Here is an 18598-nt window from a genome sequence, read left to right as displayed (position 1 = left end):
ATGAAATGCCAAAGCCAGCTAACGCTCCCTTGTAACCCCACTGTGTGCATATGAAAGCCTGAGTCACATCTCAGCTGCCAGTAAACAGAAGACTTTGCTAGGACAAGAGTCGAGACCAAATGTTTCTGTATCCTCAGCTTACAGCACAGGGCTCAGCCTATCATGGGTTGCTGGAGAGGAGCCTGTGACATCTGCCAGACCCCTCTGGCGAGCAAGGCTGATCCAGCCCTTCAAGCACAGGCAATTGGATCAGACTTGAGAGGCCTCAGATGTGACTTGCACTCAGAGGAAAGGATGAGGATGGCCTGAACCAATCAAATTCTCTTTCTTGTGATAACCCAGCAGTGTGGAAATATGAAAAGCTTGCAACGTTCCTATGGTCCCACTGAGACAAAGATGTGAAAAGTGAAAGTGGTAGTCACTCCGTCGAATCCGACTCTTTGCGACCCCCTGGACTGTAGCCCACCAAGTTCCTCTGTCCATAGAATTCTCCAGGCAAGAATACTGGAGTGGGTTGCCATTTCTTTCCCCAGGGGCTCTTCCCAACCCAGGGATCGAATCCCTGCCTCCTGCATTACAGGCAGATTTTTACCACCTGAGCCACCAGGGAAGCCCGAGATGGCGATGTTGGGGAGAGGAAACTCTAGGGTGATGCAGCTTTCTGGCCAGGGCATCTGATCACCTGGCGCTGGCAGCAACCACGGTAAAAACTGCTGAGAGAAGAGCACATGGTGGAGCAGGGGGAGAGTCCAGCTTGGCAGCTGGTGAGAATGAGGCAAAAATGGAACAGCCAGGAGGCGTGAGATATGAGGTGATGCTCAGGGCCCACGAGCCACCCAAGGGCCTGAGTGCCGCTGGACTTCGGAAATATTTGAGGAGCAACCTTGAGCATCAAGCTAAATAATATCGTCTCCAAAAAAAAAAAAAAAAAGATCGTCTCCACTAAAATGCAGGACTCCTGCCCCCTGACAGGGGAGGAAATAGATGGATACTTGAATTTTGTTAAATTATTCATGTTTCAACTGATTGCCTTTTTAAGGTAAAGCTTTTATAATCAAAATTTTAGAACCCATTGTTACAACAGTACAGACTGTGAAAAGCTAACCTCACATATTCTGTTTTCTCCCTTTATTCAAACATTGTTCACTCACTGGAATTCCTTTCCACCTTTGCCTCTGATATAGAAAGTGGTGCCAAAAAAAAAAAAAACCCAGCAAATAATTTCAACAAATGTCAACTTCAGAATCAGCATGAAGTATTCTTAGCAAACATGGCCACTGCTTAGGTATTTCTGCCTTTCTAAGCAGATTATCGGAGAAGGCAACGGCACCCCACTCCAGTACTCTTGCCTGGAAAATCCCATGGATGGAGGAGCCTGGCAGGCTGCAGTCCATGGGGTCGCTAAGAGCTGGACATGACTGAGTGACTTCACTTTCACTTTGTACTTTCATGCATTGGAGAAGGAAATGGCAACCCACTCCAGTGTTCTTGCCTGGAGAATCCCAGGGGCAGGAGAGCCTGGTGGGCTGACATCTATGGGGTCACACAGAGTCGGACATGACTGAAGTGACTTAGCAGCAGCAAGCAGATTATAAAGGAAGCAGATTTTCTACAGAAGAGTAATTGAACCACACTTAACAAAACCTTTTCAAAATCAATAAATATTGACAAATCATTTTTCTTAATTTTTTTCCAAGAGAAGCTAAAATGTCTCCCTGTAGATTTAGGCTCATTGCTGGCCTCTGACAAAGGGACCTTCCCGTCTTGGGACAGGAGTGTTTTTAATCTAGAGGCTAACTTGAGCAAGAACCTCCTTAGGCATTAGCTTCATCCTAGAAAATAGGAATTCGATTCCCAGGGGTTCTGAAGTTGGACATCATTGTTACTTAACAAACCCTCACCGAGCATTACTGTGTGCAACATGCAATATTGCAGGTATTACTACAATCCCTACTTTACAGATGGAGAAAGTGAGGCACAGCAAAGTTGAAAAGCTCTCTTCTGTGCATATTACTGCTTCTCTGATGTCTAAGATTAGAATCAGTAGGTCCAGGTAGGGCCCTGGAATCCATACTCCCCCAGGGAGAGATCCAGGTGATTTTTACTCCTCCTTGTGAGACGCTGCTCCAGGCATCAGATCTGCTCTGATCGAGGGTTTAGGAAGGGAGCAAACAGGAGAATCCAACGTCCTCAGCCAAGGCAGTTCTCAGGATGGACGTTGGTGCCACCTTCTGACAGCTACAGCAGTTAAGAGTGGTAAACTGGAGTTGGAAAAAAGGAACACAAGAGATTTTGTCTCCTGTTGCACCAGAATGCCACCTGCTGGCTACAGGTGGTCATTACAGGTCAGGTAGGAACCTCACGTGTCCAGTCCCTTCTTTAAGGGACTACACCGACCCTGGGGGTTCAGTAGAGACTCCACAGGGTGAGAGAGATAACAATGGCCATGCCATGACAATGCTGCGTGGTTCCTGGAAAAGCAGCAGGGGGCAAGGCCAAGCAGGGGTGGTAAGGGCAACAGGGGGACCAGAGGCTGTGTGCGCCAGGGCTATGGCAAGAGGGGTCAGTGGGGAAAGATAAGCCTAGAGGTGGTAGGGGCTCAGAGCCTGGGTTTTGTGCTAAGGGTAATGGGAAATGCAGTAGCAAGTCAGACTGAGATCACTCTGGGCTTTGTCAGGGAGGCTGAAATGGGATAGTCCGAGTGGAGGCAGAATCCATTTGGAAACCATTCAAAAATCAGAGATGAGAGCAAAGTCACTGGCCTAGATGAGGTGGGCACTGCAGGGATGGAAAAAAAAATGGTCAATGAGAAATAGGACTCAGTTTGATTTTTTAAAAAAAAGCAGCTGAAGAGTAACAGTGAGACATCACAGTGGTCCCATTGCCTTCATTCATTCCTTCTTTCAACAAACTAGTGCCTACTGTGGGTCAGAAACTAATCTACCTGCTGGGGATATGGTGGTATAAACCAGGCCAGGGAAAGCCCTGCTTTTCATGGGGTTGATACTGTTAAGATAATCAAGTAAGTAAATAAACAACAAAAACAGATGGGAATAAGCACCATGTAGAGAATGTAGAGAAAGCAATGGCACCCCACTCCAGTACTCTTGCCTAGAAAGTCCCATGGATGGAGGAGCCTGGTGGGCTGCAGTCCATGGGGTCACTAAGAGTCAGACACGACTGAGCGACTTCACTTTCACCCTTCACTTCCATGCATTGGAGAAGGAAATGGCAACCCACTCCAGTATTCTTGCCTGGAGAATCCCAGGGATGGGGGAGCCTGGCAGGCTGCCGTCTATGGGGTCGCAGAGTCAGACATGACTGAAGCGACTTAGCAGCAGCAGAGAATGTAGATGGAATGTGGGGCAGTGACTCAGATCTGAATGTTAGGGAGTGTGCCCTGTAAAGATAACAGGGCAAAGCACTCCAGGCAGAGCGCAGAGTCCAAAGGAACAGATGCAAAGGCCCTTAAAGCAAGAGTAAGCACAGCACATTCAAGATCAGAGACAGCCAGCGTGGCTGTATGTGGTGGTAAGGACAACAGAGGGACCAGTTTATGAAGCAAGGACTGTGTAAGGCAATGCAAGGAATTCTAAGAGTGAAGGGAAGCCGCTGACATCTTTCAGACAGAAAAGTGACAGAACCCAACTTTGCTTTCAGATCTCTCTGGTTGCCCTCTGCAGCATGGATTGTATAAGGCAGGAGTGGAAGGAGGAGCCAGGGAGAACCTGAGATGTGGACCAGGAGAGATGGTGGGGCAGCAGCATGAAGGGGAGGATTCTGGGCATACTTTAGAGTCAGAGTCAATGGGACTCGCTGATGCACTCATGTGGGGGTGAAAAATAGCAAAACCAAGAATGACTCCCCAAGACCAGGAGGATGACAGCTACTGCGGAATACTAGACACAAGGAGAAAGGGCCAAAGGGAACTTCTTCCCCAGGGACATGGCACTGCAACAAGCAAAAGTCTGGCCTTAATACTCAGCCCCGCTGGAGGGGGCATGCAAGCGAACCACACTGAGGCTTGGTTTCCTCACCTGCGACTGGACCTAGCCTGCTTGGGTGCATTTCAAAGACTAAAGAAGCCTGACACTGACTTGACACTCACGCTGGCCTGGCCTCTGAGCATACTGAGTTGGCCAGTTCTCTCCCATTGTTGGGGCTTCCCAGGTGGCTCAGAGGTAAAGAATCTGCCTGCCAATGCAGGAGACACGAGTTTGATCCCTGAGTCAGGAAGATACCTTGGAGAGGGAAATGGCAACCCACTCACTCCAGTATTCTTGACTAGAGAATTCCACGGACAGAGGAGCTTGGCAGGCTATAGTTCACAAAGTCACAAAAGAGTCAGACATTACTGAACAACTAAACTCCCATTTGTTGGGAAATATCTCTCCAGGCAGCCAAAGCCCTGTCCCCAGCTGGAAGAACACCCAAGGTCAACATCTAATTCTAAGCAGAAACCCCAGAGTAATTCCCTCTGTCCTCCAAATCTTGGACCTGGGAAAAGAAGTGGTCACTCTCAGTCCCCTTAAATCAAAGGGAATGTGGGGAGGAGCAGTCACTTAGAGCAAAAACAAATACCAGACACCACAGGCTGTGAGCACCACATCACTTTATTTCTTTGGTTTTCCAACTTCACTTTCGGACAATGCAAAGTCAGTCTCTCACCTGCCTGGCCCCTGAGTGGTCTCTCACTGGAGACGGGGCATGGGCTCTGTGGAGCTCAACAGAAAAATGGGGGTCCCCAAGGGCTGAGGGGTCCACAGCAGATGCACCAAGCACCAGCAAGCAGAGACCCAAGGCTCTCTCCCCCAGCCCTTTACCAAACTCCTCGCAATGAACAGACCAGCCCTCAGTGATCAGGCTCAGGACCTTCCCCTAGAGGTCAACCTCGGTCCTTCTTCATCTCTGCTTCTGCTCATACGGAGCCTGGCACCCTCTCCCTTAGGGGCACCAAGCAGAAGTTATGACCTGCTCCACATCTGATCTCTAACACTGGTTTGGGAAACATCTTTGAGTAAAGAGGGTGCCAACCCCCAAAAGAAACTGAAGGCATATATTCTGCCCAGTGGGACAGATGGCCATGCTACAATATTCCCTTTGTCCCTGGGAAAAGCTGAAAGCAGCTGTAGCTAACCAACCTCCCTTCGGGTCCCCACATACATAGAGCTTCCAACACGAGCAAGGGGGCCCAGCCAACTCACTTAAATCAAAAGACTAAAAAAACCAAGATGCGATAATAAAAATAAGAATGGTAAACAACTGGAGAGAGCATCCCTGGCCCTGCAGCTGTCTACAGGAGGCCAGACGGCTGGTCTCTGGCTCTCTCTGCCCTGGAGCTGGGAAACAACACAAAGCTGCCCTCAGAGTCACTGTAGACACCGTGGGGGCAAAAGGGATCCTGGCCAAGCCAGGGGGCAACTCAGGCCTCTGACCTTCTCCCAAGTGGTCCTCCTTCCTCCCAGCCCCTTGCACACCTCCCCATCAGCCGTCCACCAGGGTGAGGCCATCATAGAGGGCGCGTTTCCACATGTAGTAGGTAGAGCGGGCGGTGAGGGGGAAGAGGGTGCTGAATTCCTTGTAGGAGGGAAAGCTCTTGGACTGGAAGCGCTTCTGCAGGAACAGCTTGGCCTGGGCCTTGAACTTCGTGGTGGCCAGCATGTCCATCACCAGCACCTGGCCATCCCGGCCCCCTGCCGCTGCTGCTGTCCCCACAGGGTGGCTGGACAGGGACCCACTGGGGGGCCGACCCTGGGCAGTGGGCCCCTCTTGCAGGGGCCCCTCTCTGGAAGGCCCTCCTGGGGCCTGCCTTGGATCCTCCCCTGGAGAAGCTGCCATCAGCCGGGTCCCTGCAGGGGGGGCCACAGCAGCTGTCACTTTCCTGCCAGCTTCTTTCTCCTCTGCCTCCTTCCTGCTCCCTCTGCCCAAGGTGGGGGCCCGGATCTGGAGCTTGGACAGGCTTCTGGGCCAGCTCCGGGCCAGACTCTTCCAGACCCAAAAGGAGGAAGGTGACAAGCTCGGGTAGCGGAGGCGGAAGCGACAGAAAGGGAGGTGCCCACCAAGCACCTGCTTGCGGGCCACTCTGCGCAGACGCCTCTGCCAGCGGGACAATGGCACCCTCAGGGGCAGGAACGCCCGCGGTGCGGGTGGGCCCCCACCCGTGGCTTTCGCTTCCCCCTCTCCCACCTCACCACCCTTCCAAGGAAGCAAGGCCTTTTCGCCCACCGGCACTGGCTGGGGAGGCCCAGACTCCGAGAGGGCCGGCACTGGCTTGAAGCTGGGGTTCCTTCGGAGAGCTTTTCGGCGCCAGTTGTAGTAGGTGGACCGGGAGATGCCCGGGAAGCGGCGTTTGAAGCAGCGGTAGGGTACCAGCGTATTCAGGGCAATGCAGTGCTCCAGGTACAATTTGGCCCGCTGCATGAAGACCATGCCAGGGCTGGACGCGGCCGTCGAGAAGCATCCCAGCCCCTCGGCAACCTGCCGCTCCGGCAGCTTGGCCAGCTCCTCTGTGGGGGTCAGGGCCTGGCAGGCGCCAGAACCCACGAGCTCGTGCTTCCAGGCGTAATAGGTGGACCGGGAGATCTCCGGGAACCTCTGCAGGAACTGCTGCAGCGGCACGACGCCCCCGCGGTGGAAGCTGTCCTGCAGGAAGTGCTTGGCCGAGAAGCGAGTGGCCACCTTCTGCCGGTGCTCCTGGGACTGCCGCCGCCAGCGGTAGAAGGTGCTCTTGGTGACGCTGGAGCGCTCTCCCAGGTGCGAGTAGCTGAGGCCGGGCTCGCGGTTGAGCAGCTCCAAGGTCTTGGCGGGCGGGGGCAGCGGAGCCGGGCCGGGGTCGGCGCTCTCGGCCTCCACCTCCTCCAGCCCCACCACGGGCGCAAAATACTGGTGGCGGAAGAGGTGGCCACTGAGCGGCTGGCCGGCCCACATGATGTGCAGCGTGGCGGGCGTGTGGTCGCAGCGGCGCGGGCGGATGACACGGTTAAAGTACGGCCGGATCTTGAGGTTGCGCAGCGGGTAGATGGAGTAGATGTTGCGCTGGACCACCGAGGCGAGGGCGTACAAGTGCCACACGTTGGAGAAGCTGCTGGGAAAGCAGGTGGCCTTGACGTCCGCGTCGAAGATGGCCTCGAGCGTGGCGGACGGCAGGCTGGTCATCTCCGGGGACTCCTCGGAGCGCAGGGAGTAGCGCACCGCCTGCAGCATCACCTTGGAGTCGATCATGCCCTGGAGGTAGTAGTGGCGGTGCAGCAGCATCTCCACCACCGTGCGCGCCCGCAGCTCCAGGCTGAGGCCCGCGTCGCCCCACAGCAGCAGGCTGGCCGCCTCGAAGAGCAGGCTGCCCTCGCCCTGGCACACCAGCGGCAGCATGTTCCGGGGCGCATCCTCCGGATACAGGCTCAGGGCCACCGAGTCCACCTCCAGCACCTGGGGGCCGGGCCCCCCGCCACGGCGGGTGGGAAGAGCGAAGGAGGACAGGACCTGCTTGGCCTCCAGAGCGGCACCGACGAGACCCTCCAGGCCCTCTGACTCCACCGCCTCCTGCAGCTCCTGCAGCACGTGCTGCACCAGCTGCTCCCGAGAGGTCATCCTAGCAGGGCAAAGGGGAGAGGGCAGAGGTCAGAACGGGTACCTGGATGACACTCCTGCGCCCTTCCCTCCAGATACTACCTGTCTACTCCCATTCCTCCTTGGAAGAAAATGGCTACTGCCACCTGGGGTTTGTTTAATTACCCAGTGATATAAAGGAAGAGCTCGATCTTGGAGAATGGCTTTGAATCCTGGTTCTGCTATTAGCTTGAGCAAGTCATCAACCTCTCTGTGCTTCTGGTTCCTTTTCTGTTAAAAGGGAGACAATAAAAGAATGCACCTTATAGATTTGTTGCGTGTATAAATGAGACAGAGTAAAAAACGGCAATACATGGGTGTGTGTCTGTGTGTATATATATATATATATATATACACACACAAACATACATATGCACATATATGTGTGGCTCAGAGGTTAAAGCATCTGCCTGCAATGCGGAAGACCCGGGTTCGATCCCTGGGTGGGGAAGATCCCCTGGAGAAGGAAATGGTAACCCACTCCAGTATTCTTGCCTGGAGAATCCCATGGACGGAGAAGCCTGGTAGGCTACAGTCCATGGGGTGGCAAAGAGTCAGACACAACTGAGCGGCTTCACTAACTAACTAATGCACATATATATATATTCATCCTTAGAAAAGTGCCTGGCACATAGTAAAGTACTACGAAAGTGCTAGGTCTTATATATTAGAGTATTATCTAGTATTACGGGAATTCTCTGATGGCTCAACAGGTAAAGAATCCATCCACAATGCAGAAGACACAGGAGACTTGAGTTCAGTCCCTGGATTGAGAAGAGCCCCTGGAGAAGGAAAATAGCAACCCACTCCAGTATTCTTGCCTGAAAAATCCCATGAACAGAGACGCCTAGTAGGCTATCGTCTATAGGGTCACAAAGGATTCAGACACGACTGAGCGACGACATTTCTAGTATTATACATATTATATAGTACAAGTATCAAAGTATAGTCCATGGACCCTTGGGGTTCCCTGAGATTTTCAGATGGGCTTCAAGTTAAACTCTTTTCATAATAATACTAAGATAACAACACTAAGATATGATTTTTGCAATTGTGTTAACATTGGAGTAAAACAGTAGTACCTCAGCATGAATCAAACTAAAAATCACTATGTTCTTCACCACCATGTAGTCACAGTTGGGAAAAAGAAAGCTAATACCGCTTCACAATGTCCTTGATGCAGCAAAGATGATTATTTTTTTAATCACAAGCCTTAAACACATGCAGCATCTCTGCCGCACACTGGTGTATAATGAATGAGTGACAGTCGCTTGGGCTGCACGATGAACTAGATGGTTTTCATACAATAACATTTTTTAACTTGAAAGAAAAATTAAGTGGCATTAGTTGTTTAGACTTGGATGTATTTGACAGGTATTTTTCTCAAAAGTGAATAAGGTGAGCCTGTCACTTCAAGGAAAACTTTATGGTCAGTGAAAATTTTTGAGCTTTCATATGAAAATTAGAATTTTGAAAAACCTGTATCCACTACAGTGAGCTTGACAGCTTCGCAATACCTAAAGATTTTTCTGATGGGGCCAGTGGTGACACTAACACATCTAACTTTTTAGATTATGTAATGGAATGGTCAGCATTTGAAGGTCTGTGTTACTCAATGAACCCCCTTTCCCAAATAACCAGACTTCCCTGGTGGCTCAGATGGTAAAGTGTCTGCCTACAATGCGGGAGACCTGGGTTCAATCCCTGGGTCTGGAAGATCCCCTGGAGAAGGAAATGGCAACCCACTCCAGTATTCTTGCCTGGAAAATCCCATGGACTGAAGAGCCTGGTAGGCTACAGTCCATGGGGTCACAAAGAGTCGGACATGACTGAACGACTTTCTTTCTTTTCTTTCTGGCACAGTTAAAAAGATCATTTCAAAGTATAAAAGAAAGCAAAGGATTTTAATATAATAGGGTACCAAAGTTCCTGAATATGGTTTCAGATTCTGCATTATAACTAAGGTTTGAAGAACTACCACTTGTTAAATTTGGGTATAGTTGTCAAAAAATATCCACTGAAAAAAGCTATCAAAATACTCTTTCTAGAGAAATTTCCTAAGGTCCAGTGGTTAGGACTTGATGTTTTTCACCTCTGTGGCCTGGGTTCAATCCCTGGTTGGGGAGCTAAGATTCTACATACACTGAAGTTAAAAGACCTTCCCCTGTCCCTCTGTCCATCTGTATCTGGATGAAGTTGGATTTTCTACATACGCTTCTACCGAAATAACGTATCACCACAGATTAAATGTAGAGACAGATGAGCATCTACTTATCTTCTGTTAAACCAGATATTACAGAGACGTGAAAACCCTAAAAGATGCACTTGTGCTTGCTAAACACTTTGATCTAGAAAAGTTTCTTTTCATGAAAACTATTATTCATTACCATGTAACAGGTTTTTTCTTTTTAATAATATTAAAAGCAATCTTTTCTAAACGTCTAAGTTTTAATTTTGAATGTAATGTACATTGACCAATGTAAGCTATATAAACAAAAGCTCTTCAGGGTCTTCAGTGTTTAAGAGCACACAAGGGGCCCAAGACCAACAAGTTTAGAACTGCTGCCCTGAGACAGAGATGGTCTTTTCAAAGAGTCAGCAGCAGCTTAGCCCTTGTGCTGACAGAGATCCGATAAGGACGGTTTACTATTTGCCATGCACTGTCCCAATCCTGGCAGTTGAACTTTAAGGTGGGAACTACCATTACCCCCAATTTACAGGTGAAAAAACTGAGACAGTCAAAACGAGGTTCCTTTGCCCAATTTGCCCCAGGCGACCTAAGCGATGCAGCCAATAGTTGAAACCAGATGCTCTTTAGGACCTGTGATTCATCTACTGGGGCTTAAAATGCCAGTCACCTCTCAGGACAAACTAATCCTCCTAATTACTGGTAAGTTTTCTGTGTTTTGCAAAACAGAGTAATATTCCTTTGTGGACACTTTTTGAAATTAAAAAGGAAACCATTAACCTTTCTCAGATCTCTGTTCTTAGAGTTTAATAAATTCCTTTATATGAGCTTTGGGTTTAAAAATTGTGTGTGGGCATACACATTTGCCAGCTCACTGCACACCTAAAAGGATTCTGTCTTGCATTCTTATAAAGGATATGTTTGAGTGTGAATTATGGTTCAGTAAAGGTGAAAAAAGTTTTTAAAGAACCAAAGGCTTACCACCAGAATTTTACTTGATAACCATAAAAAAGAAAGCTTTTTAAAAACTGGTAATGAAAATTTCTTGCCTGTAGATTTTTTTTAATGTTCTTGTGACAAATCTGGTCTAACCTGTCACTGAATTTCTATTTGTACCATATTATTTGACCCTGGAATTGAGCTTTTAATCTGTTGATCTTTTATATACTTCATATTTACTTTTTAAAAAACTTTATTTATTTTTTTTTTACTTAGGAGATAAACTTCAGCAAGAACACTTCCATATTCGATAAAAAATTGAGCCTTAAGGAACAAACTGTACACACAGAAGAGCTTTTTCATTCTGGCAGACAACAAAGATGCTGGGGGTTTTGTTTTTCTTGCATATCACTTGTAAATGCTGCTATACAGACGCATATAAATAAGCTCTCTGCTACTTTCCAAACAAAATTATGAAAATAACCACCATTACCTACTGCTTACTATGTGCATTTAGGTAATTCAACCAAAATCTCAACAAGAAAGAGGGGACAATTAAATCGTGTGGGTGATTCTTCCCATGTGGAGAACAGGGCACGATGTTACCTTGACCGTGGGCTTTGCATTGGATGAGCGTTTGGACTTCAGGCTTTACAGAAGTAATTTTATTTATATGTGGTTCTCACTTTCCCTCCACAGGACCTACAACTCCATCACACCTGCACCTTCACCAGGATGGCTACTCTTAGTTCACACTTAAGAGAAACAGAGGCTTGGGGGTTAAATTAAATAACACTCTCAAGACCACAAGCTATTAAAACTACAAAACCTAAGCAATCTGACTCCAGAGCTCCCCTCAAAACCACTGTAATTCCACCAACCAGGGAAATACAAGGCCAGAAATGGTCATTACCTAAAGGATACAGAAACACATGGATTCTTGGGGCTTTCAGACAAATCTGGCCATTTTACAGATAAGGAAACTGAGGTCCAGGAAGGTAAAGTTGACTTGCCTGAACTCCCGCAGCAGGGTCCAGATACCCTCCAGCACGTCCAGGTATATCACACTTCTTCCTGTGCAAACCCCACCCCCCTCCCTCCCCTGTCCCACCCTACCTACCCAGCCCCAGCCCAGCCCCACCCCATTCCACCCTAGCTCATTCCTTTCTCTTCCTCAAAGAGGTAAGAGGAGGTGTGAGTAGGTAATACCCTACTTCTTTTTTCCTCTAAAGCTTGCAGAGAAAATGTAGCTCCCCGAAGAGGAGCTGCACCCTCACAGCTCAGGTGGGTCTGGACCAGCAGAGAAGGGGGCAGCGGGGAAAGGCAGAGGCCGAAGAGGGAGGCTTAATCATACTTAAGTAGACAATTAGTTGATGGGGTTCAGGTGCACCAGTCTTTCCGGAGATGGCTCCCTGGATATACAAGGCCAAGCAGAGCTGGCGATTACCAGGTGCGTTCATAGAATAAGGTGCAGAAAGTGAGAGCTAATATAGGGGCTCTGCCCAGCTGGCCTCCCCTGGCCCCACCATTATTAGAAGGAATCTGAAAAGGCGTGAAACCAAGGAGGCAAAGCCTCTTCGGCTACACAGGCTCCCCTGGCTTGAGGTTGGAAGGGGAGGAAACAGAAACATCTAGCCAGCATCTCTGACACCCAAGAATGGCTCTGGAGCCAAGGAATGGATGACTGGACACAGGTAGCTTCTGCGGGCGATTCAAAGCCTCGCCTTCACCAAGGCCTGCTTTCCTCCCCCACCACCCCCATCTCCTTATTTCAGGCAGAGAGGGTCTCAAGCTCAGGTTTGGCCTCTGTCCCTTACATTTTAGAAGGAGTGAGCCAGCGCTCTGAGCAGGGCTGAGAGAGGTGCAGACAGTGCTGGCAAGTCTGGCACCTAGAACAGACACCCTCCCTGCCAACCTCTCCCCGGAGTTCACATTGGCTCACCAAGGACCCCCATCCTTCATAAAGCAAGCCCGACAAGCATGAAGGGAGCCACACAGGCAGGCCTCTGTAAGACTAGCATCTCCCCCGGCCTGGCTCCATGCCTCTCCTGCCTGCCCTTCAGTCCCCCTGCTCATGCTGACCCAGCCGCCCAGGCTACGCCCCTGGCTCAAGGGAGCGCCAGCCATCTTGGTTTCTCCCCCAGTGGCCAGGAGGCCCCGTGGGGCATGAGGGAGCCACAGGGAACTGCCCAGTGGCAGACAAGTCCCACAACTGTGACTTCCCAAGGAACCTCCCACCACCAAGGGCAGCAGGAGTGCCTGAGGGCATCAAGGTGGGCCTCAGGCCTCCCCATCAACCACGCCTCAGGAGTTCCTAAGGCCAGGGGCTCTAGTGGATCACGTGTCTGGAAGGGAAGGTGAATGGGCAGCGGTTCCAGCCACCAGGAGGCCCCCGGGTCGGGGGAGCTGGGGGCATCAAGGGAGGGGCTAAGGCCTGGGGAGGGGAGACAGGCAGGCGAGTGGGGGTGGGGAAGGGCTGGAGGTGGGGGTGGGGAGAAGGAGAACTTGAAACAATGCCTCCCCTCCCCTCTCCACTCACACAGACACTTACACACACAAACACACACGTACCCGCAGCATCTTCAGAGTCACTCTTTGACCCCTTGGGCCCTTTGGTGTCCCAAGGCCACCCCCTCACTCCCCTGGGGCCTCCAAACTGCATGAGGCACCCACTCTTACTAATTTAGAGGAAACTTCCTAGTTTACTGACCTCGAGGGTGGCCCAGAGCCCAGGGGGCGTCCACTTCTCTCTCCACCTTCCAGCTTGGGACATTTAAGTCACCCTGAGGGCAGCGTGCCCAGCTGAGCGCCACGCTCACTCCAGAACTGGTGTCATATCCGTGGTGGACCATTGAGCATGGACTGTCTTCAGCCAACTGGCCGGTGGAGAAGCGGCTTAAGCCACTCCCCCCCAGGAAATCGCCCACCCTCAAGGGCTCTGGTCCCAAGATGAAAGAAGTGCAAATTCGGGGGTCACTTCCAATGGTAAAGTGATAGCAGCTATTGTGTCAGCCTCTCTACCCAGCTGGGGGTGTTAAAGCACCCTGACCTAGCTCTGAAACAGACCCCAAACTGCCCAGGGAAAACTTGAAAGAAAGTTGAAAGATTTCCAAAGAGTTTGGGGGGAGGGGAGGGGAGGAGAAGGTTTAGACAGAAAGACCTAAGGAAAAGAAGAATCTGCGGCCAGGCTAAGAGGGGGAGGGGGGCGAGAGTGAAGCTGAGGCCTTGGGGAAACTGGCCTTGGCTGATTGATTAGAGAACTTGGGGCTCCCTGAACCCCCAGGATGCATCTCTTCCATGAGGCAGCTCCCCCATCCCTGGCCCCACGAGACGGGGGAGGCTGGAGAACTCACTGCCCCCACTTTGGTGCAGGCCCTCTTCCCTTCCAGAAAGGCCTCCATCCCCACCTCGCTCTGAGCATCCCCCTACCTTGAGGCTCAACACCTCTCACTCCCAAAATGTGCCTGTACTAAAGATGCTTCCGTCCAGGGTCAGGGCCCCTATCCCAAGATAGACCTGGCTTTCTGAGCCCCGGAGGCAGGTAGGAGCGTGTGGTACCTGGGGCTTCCGTCCCTCCCCGCAGCTCACCTCAGCCCAGAGGCCTCAGATAATCCCGGAGGAGCTAGTCCTATCCGCCCGTCCAGTTCCCCCGCTGGTGGGGGAGGTGAGGGCGGCCAGATTGCAGCCTTTAGTGGTAGCTCCCCCCAGGGGCTTTCCTGCCCGGCCTTAACCCTTTGGAGTGCTGGGGCCAGCAGCTTCTCCCAGGCTTCCGTTCCACCCACCTCTCTTTATCGCCCTACCCCCGCTACCACTGTAAAACGCCCTCCAGGGTCGGTTATGCCCCAGCTCCACTATTAACATTTTCTCCTCTGCCAATCATGAACCCTACACTTATCACCTAAGTCAAACATCCTTTATCAAATGTCCATCCTCAGGAAGGCTGGATGCGGGGGCCACAGAAGTGAACTCAGGTCCTGTCCCGGGAACTTAATCACCCCAGCCCCACCCACCATGATGGCAATCGCCTGAGGCTGTGGTTTAGACGCTCCTGGACTTGGATTTGAATGCCAACCCTGCCCCTATACTACAGTAGCTGTTGAGTAGCCCAGTTGTGTCCAACTCTTTTGCCATCCCACGGATTGGGATTTTTCCAGGCAAGAATACTGGAGTAGATTGCGATTTCCTTTCTCCAGGGGATCTTCCCACATGGCTTTAGACAAGTTGTTTTAAACCTCAGAGCCCTGATTCAGTGGTTATTGGGACATTTACCCCCAAAGTTGTTAGGTATACTCAACAAGATAAATTAAAAGCTTTTAAGACTCTACTTGGCACAAAGCAAGTATATTTGAGTTCTCAGCCTCTCCAGTGGCTTAACATAAAAGCAATATTTTAAAACTTTCAGAAAGCAGTGGTGATTTTGCAGAAGAAGATGGAATTACGAGATGCTTTTCCTTTCCGCGTAGCTTTGTGTCATTTGACATTTTATAAGGAGTCTGCATTCCTTGCTATTATTTAAAAAGACAATGAAGATAATTTAAAATTCTCTAAAAGGCCAATATAATCTTTAAAAGTATTTTTTAAAAAGAAACCATAGTGATTCAAAGGTTTGCTGGTGCTTCCACTACCAAATTAAGTAAGAGTCTTTATAGACTAATTGGGAAAATATAGAATAATTGGGAGAATCTTAAAAGTAAAGTAGTAGGAAGAAAAAATTACCTATAATCTCATTATCTGAACATCTTGTGAACATCTTCTTTCTAATCTAGTTTCTTTTCTTAGACCTACACAAATTAAACTCTGTCTTTACAAAAGACCCTAATAGTACAAAACAAAAAAACAGAGTAAGTTCTCCCTTTCGTCCATAACACACTCTCCTCACTATACAAACTGAAAGAACTGCCAGTTCTTTTCCTGCACATTTTCAGCATTTTCTATGAATATATACTTGCCTATTTTTCTAGCCTCTCTGTGCATATTTTCTACATTAAATATTTTAAGCTACTTTTGACGAATATATATTATACATGTACATAATGTATATTATATACATATATAACATCCAAAGAATAATACAGTAGTCCCTCCTTATCAACACTTTTGCTTTTTTCCATTTCAGTTGTGTTGTTCTTAGTCCTCAGACTCTTTGCGACCACGTGGACTGTAGCCCTCCAGGCTCCTCTGTCCATGGGGATTCTCCAGGCAAAAATACTGGAGTGTGTTGCCATGCCCTCCTCCAGGGGATCTTCCCAACCCAGGGATCGAACCCAGGTCTCCCGAATTTGCAGGTGGATTCTTTACTGTCTGAGCCACCTGAGGTCAACTGCAGTGCAAAAATATTAAATGAAAACTTCTAGAAGCAAGCATTCATGAGTAGCATGATGAAATCGCTCATCACCCCACTGTTGGTCCTGCTCTGTCTCACCTAGGAAGTGAGTGACTCATTCCTCTGATCAGCATATGCACAATGTATACTTTACCCATCTGGATAGTATCGGGAGAACAGTTTACAGAGGGTTAGGTCCCCTCCATGGTTTCAGGCATCCACTGGGGATCTTGGAATGGGGCTGGGGTGGGGGTTGACATGGGCTGGGGGGGGGACTACTGTATCACTGTATATTATTCAAAATGCTTGTAAATGTTGATTCAGGAATTTACTAAAGGACTCAAGATTCAAATTGCAGCCTTGTCCTCTATCTACAGTTTCTGTTTCTAGAAGCAGCCAATATCATCGTTTCTAGGGTATCATTCCAGAAATATGTATAAAGAAGCAAATCTCTCAGCACTTTTGTCCTTTCTTTAAAGCATAAATGTAGTATGCTAAATACTCTTATGCCCTGGTTTTTCTCACTTTAATTTTTTACCCAGAGCCACCGCTGTTCAATAAAATATAAAGACAGGCACACATTCCTTTTATACTGTCTAGTAGCCACATTTGAAAAGTTAAAAGGAACTGTGTTGTCTTGTCTGACTCTTTGCGATCCCATGGACTGTAGCCGGCCAGGCTCCTCTGTCCATGGGGATTCTCCAAGCAGGAATACTGGAATGGGTTGCCATGCCCTCCTCCAGGGGATCTTCCCAACCCAGGTCTCTCGAATTGCAGGTGGATTCTTTACCTACCGTCTGAGCCACCAGGGAAGGCCTTAAAAGGGACAAGTGAGGGACTTACCTGGTGGTGCAGTGGTTAAGATCTTGCCTTCCAATGCAGGGGGGTATGGGTTCGATCTCTGGCCAGGCTTTCACATGCCATGTAGCTGAAAAACCAAAACCTAAACAGGAAGCAAATTCAATAAAATTCAATAAAAACTTTTTTTAAAAAAGGAATAAATGAAATTAATATTAACAATAAATTTTATTTAAACCAGCATATCTGAGATGTTATCATTTTGACAGGAAATCAATGTGAAAAATTATTGAGATATGTCATTCATTTTTTTAATAACAAGTCTTCCAAATCCAGCGTGCATTTTCCATTTAAAGCATATCTCAATTAAAACTGGATACATTTCACGAGTTCTATAGACTCATGTGGACGTTGGGAAATATATTAGCACGTATCTAGGTGTAGCATGAACTCCATTTTGTAAATAAACATTATATATTATCCAGTCCTCTACTGATGAATCGTAAGATCATCTCCTTCTTTTGCTCTTCAACCATGCTACAATGGTAGCCTTGCACATATATAATTTTGCATATATGTAACTATACCTTCAAAATATACATGTAGAGTAATCTAGATAGATTTTGCCAAATTTCTCTTCGTAGAAGTAACACCAGCTTATTTCTTGCAAAACAAAAAAGTATATTCTCCCTCCCCTTAAGCATAGTGTGTTATCACATTTTTTTATCTTTGCCAATCTAATAAGTGAAAAATTAGTCCATCAGTATAGTTTTAATATACTTTTTTTTTTGAGTAAAGGAGAACATTTTTCATATATTTAAGAGCCATTTATGTTTCCTTTGCCCAGTTTGCTATTTGGTTATAGACCTTTTCTTACTGATTAAAGAGAGTTTTGTACAAAGACAGTTCTTAGTCTATGATAGAAATATTTTTTTCTGAGTTTGTGGTTCATAATTGGACTTGGCTTAGGGTGGTTTTTTTTTATCCTGAAGAAATCTGTTTATTTTTTCATATATTGAATGTGTCTTGTCTTTAATGGATTCTGGATAAGGTACATTTTAATTTACCTTTATTTAAACCATGAAGATGAGGTGCCACAAAATTAAGGGCCTGGTCATAAGTTATCCAAACACCAAAAATTCCAGATTCCCAGCAGTAATTAAACAAACTCCTCCAAGTAGACATCTTGAGTTACTATGTACCTTGCTTTGAACAAAATTCAGAGTTAGGAAACAGATGAGTTCAAGGCAATCCTTCACGTATAAAGGAACACACAATAGAAAAGCTTCGTTTACATAATGAGCTAAGTAATTACCTGTATTTAAATGTACAGCTTTCCAAGGGTTGTATAAGTGGGGGTTCACCTGTTTCGGCATCAGCTACAAAAAACAAGTCCTGTACTGAGTGAAGTAATATTGATTGAGCACTCATTGTGTAGTGAAAAGCCTGAGCTTTGGGGTATAATGGCCGAGTTGAATTTCCAGCTCTTTGGCTGCATCCCTTGAACGAGTCTTCTCACATCTTCAAGCCTAATTCCTCACTTAAAGAATGAAAATAATACCACAGAGTTTGCTCTGAGGATTAAATGAAAAACTGCTTATGAAGTAATTAGCACAGATCTCATGATAAAAATGCCCTGAACATAATGCTGCTTTAGATTTAGCTGTCTTCCCTCCTCATTCTCCTTCTATGGAGATTTAAAGAATTCATCCGTCTGCCATTTAATTAATTCAGCCACTCAGTGC

The 18598-nt window shown here is 48.0% G+C and overlaps 1 protein-coding gene across 1 annotated transcript; it reads right to left on the bottom strand.

Moving 5' to 3' along the window:
* Nucleotides 1-5484: 5484 nt before the first annotated feature.
* Nucleotides 5485-7587, bottom strand: VRTN (vertebrae development associated). Its single transcript, XM_069597500.1, has one exon. It carries the CDS (start codon nt 7585-7587, stop codon nt 5485-5487), a length of 2103 nt encoding a protein of 700 aa, XP_069453601.1.
* Between the last annotated feature and the right edge of the window lie 11011 nt (nt 7588-18598).

This window comes from Ovis canadensis, chromosome 7, assembly GCF_042477335.2.
Source record: "Ovis canadensis isolate MfBH-ARS-UI-01 breed Bighorn chromosome 7, ARS-UI_OviCan_v2, whole genome shotgun sequence".
Lineage (NCBI taxonomy): Eukaryota > Metazoa > Chordata > Mammalia > Artiodactyla > Bovidae > Ovis > Ovis canadensis.
This window is presented reverse-complemented; position numbering and strand designations above follow the sequence as displayed.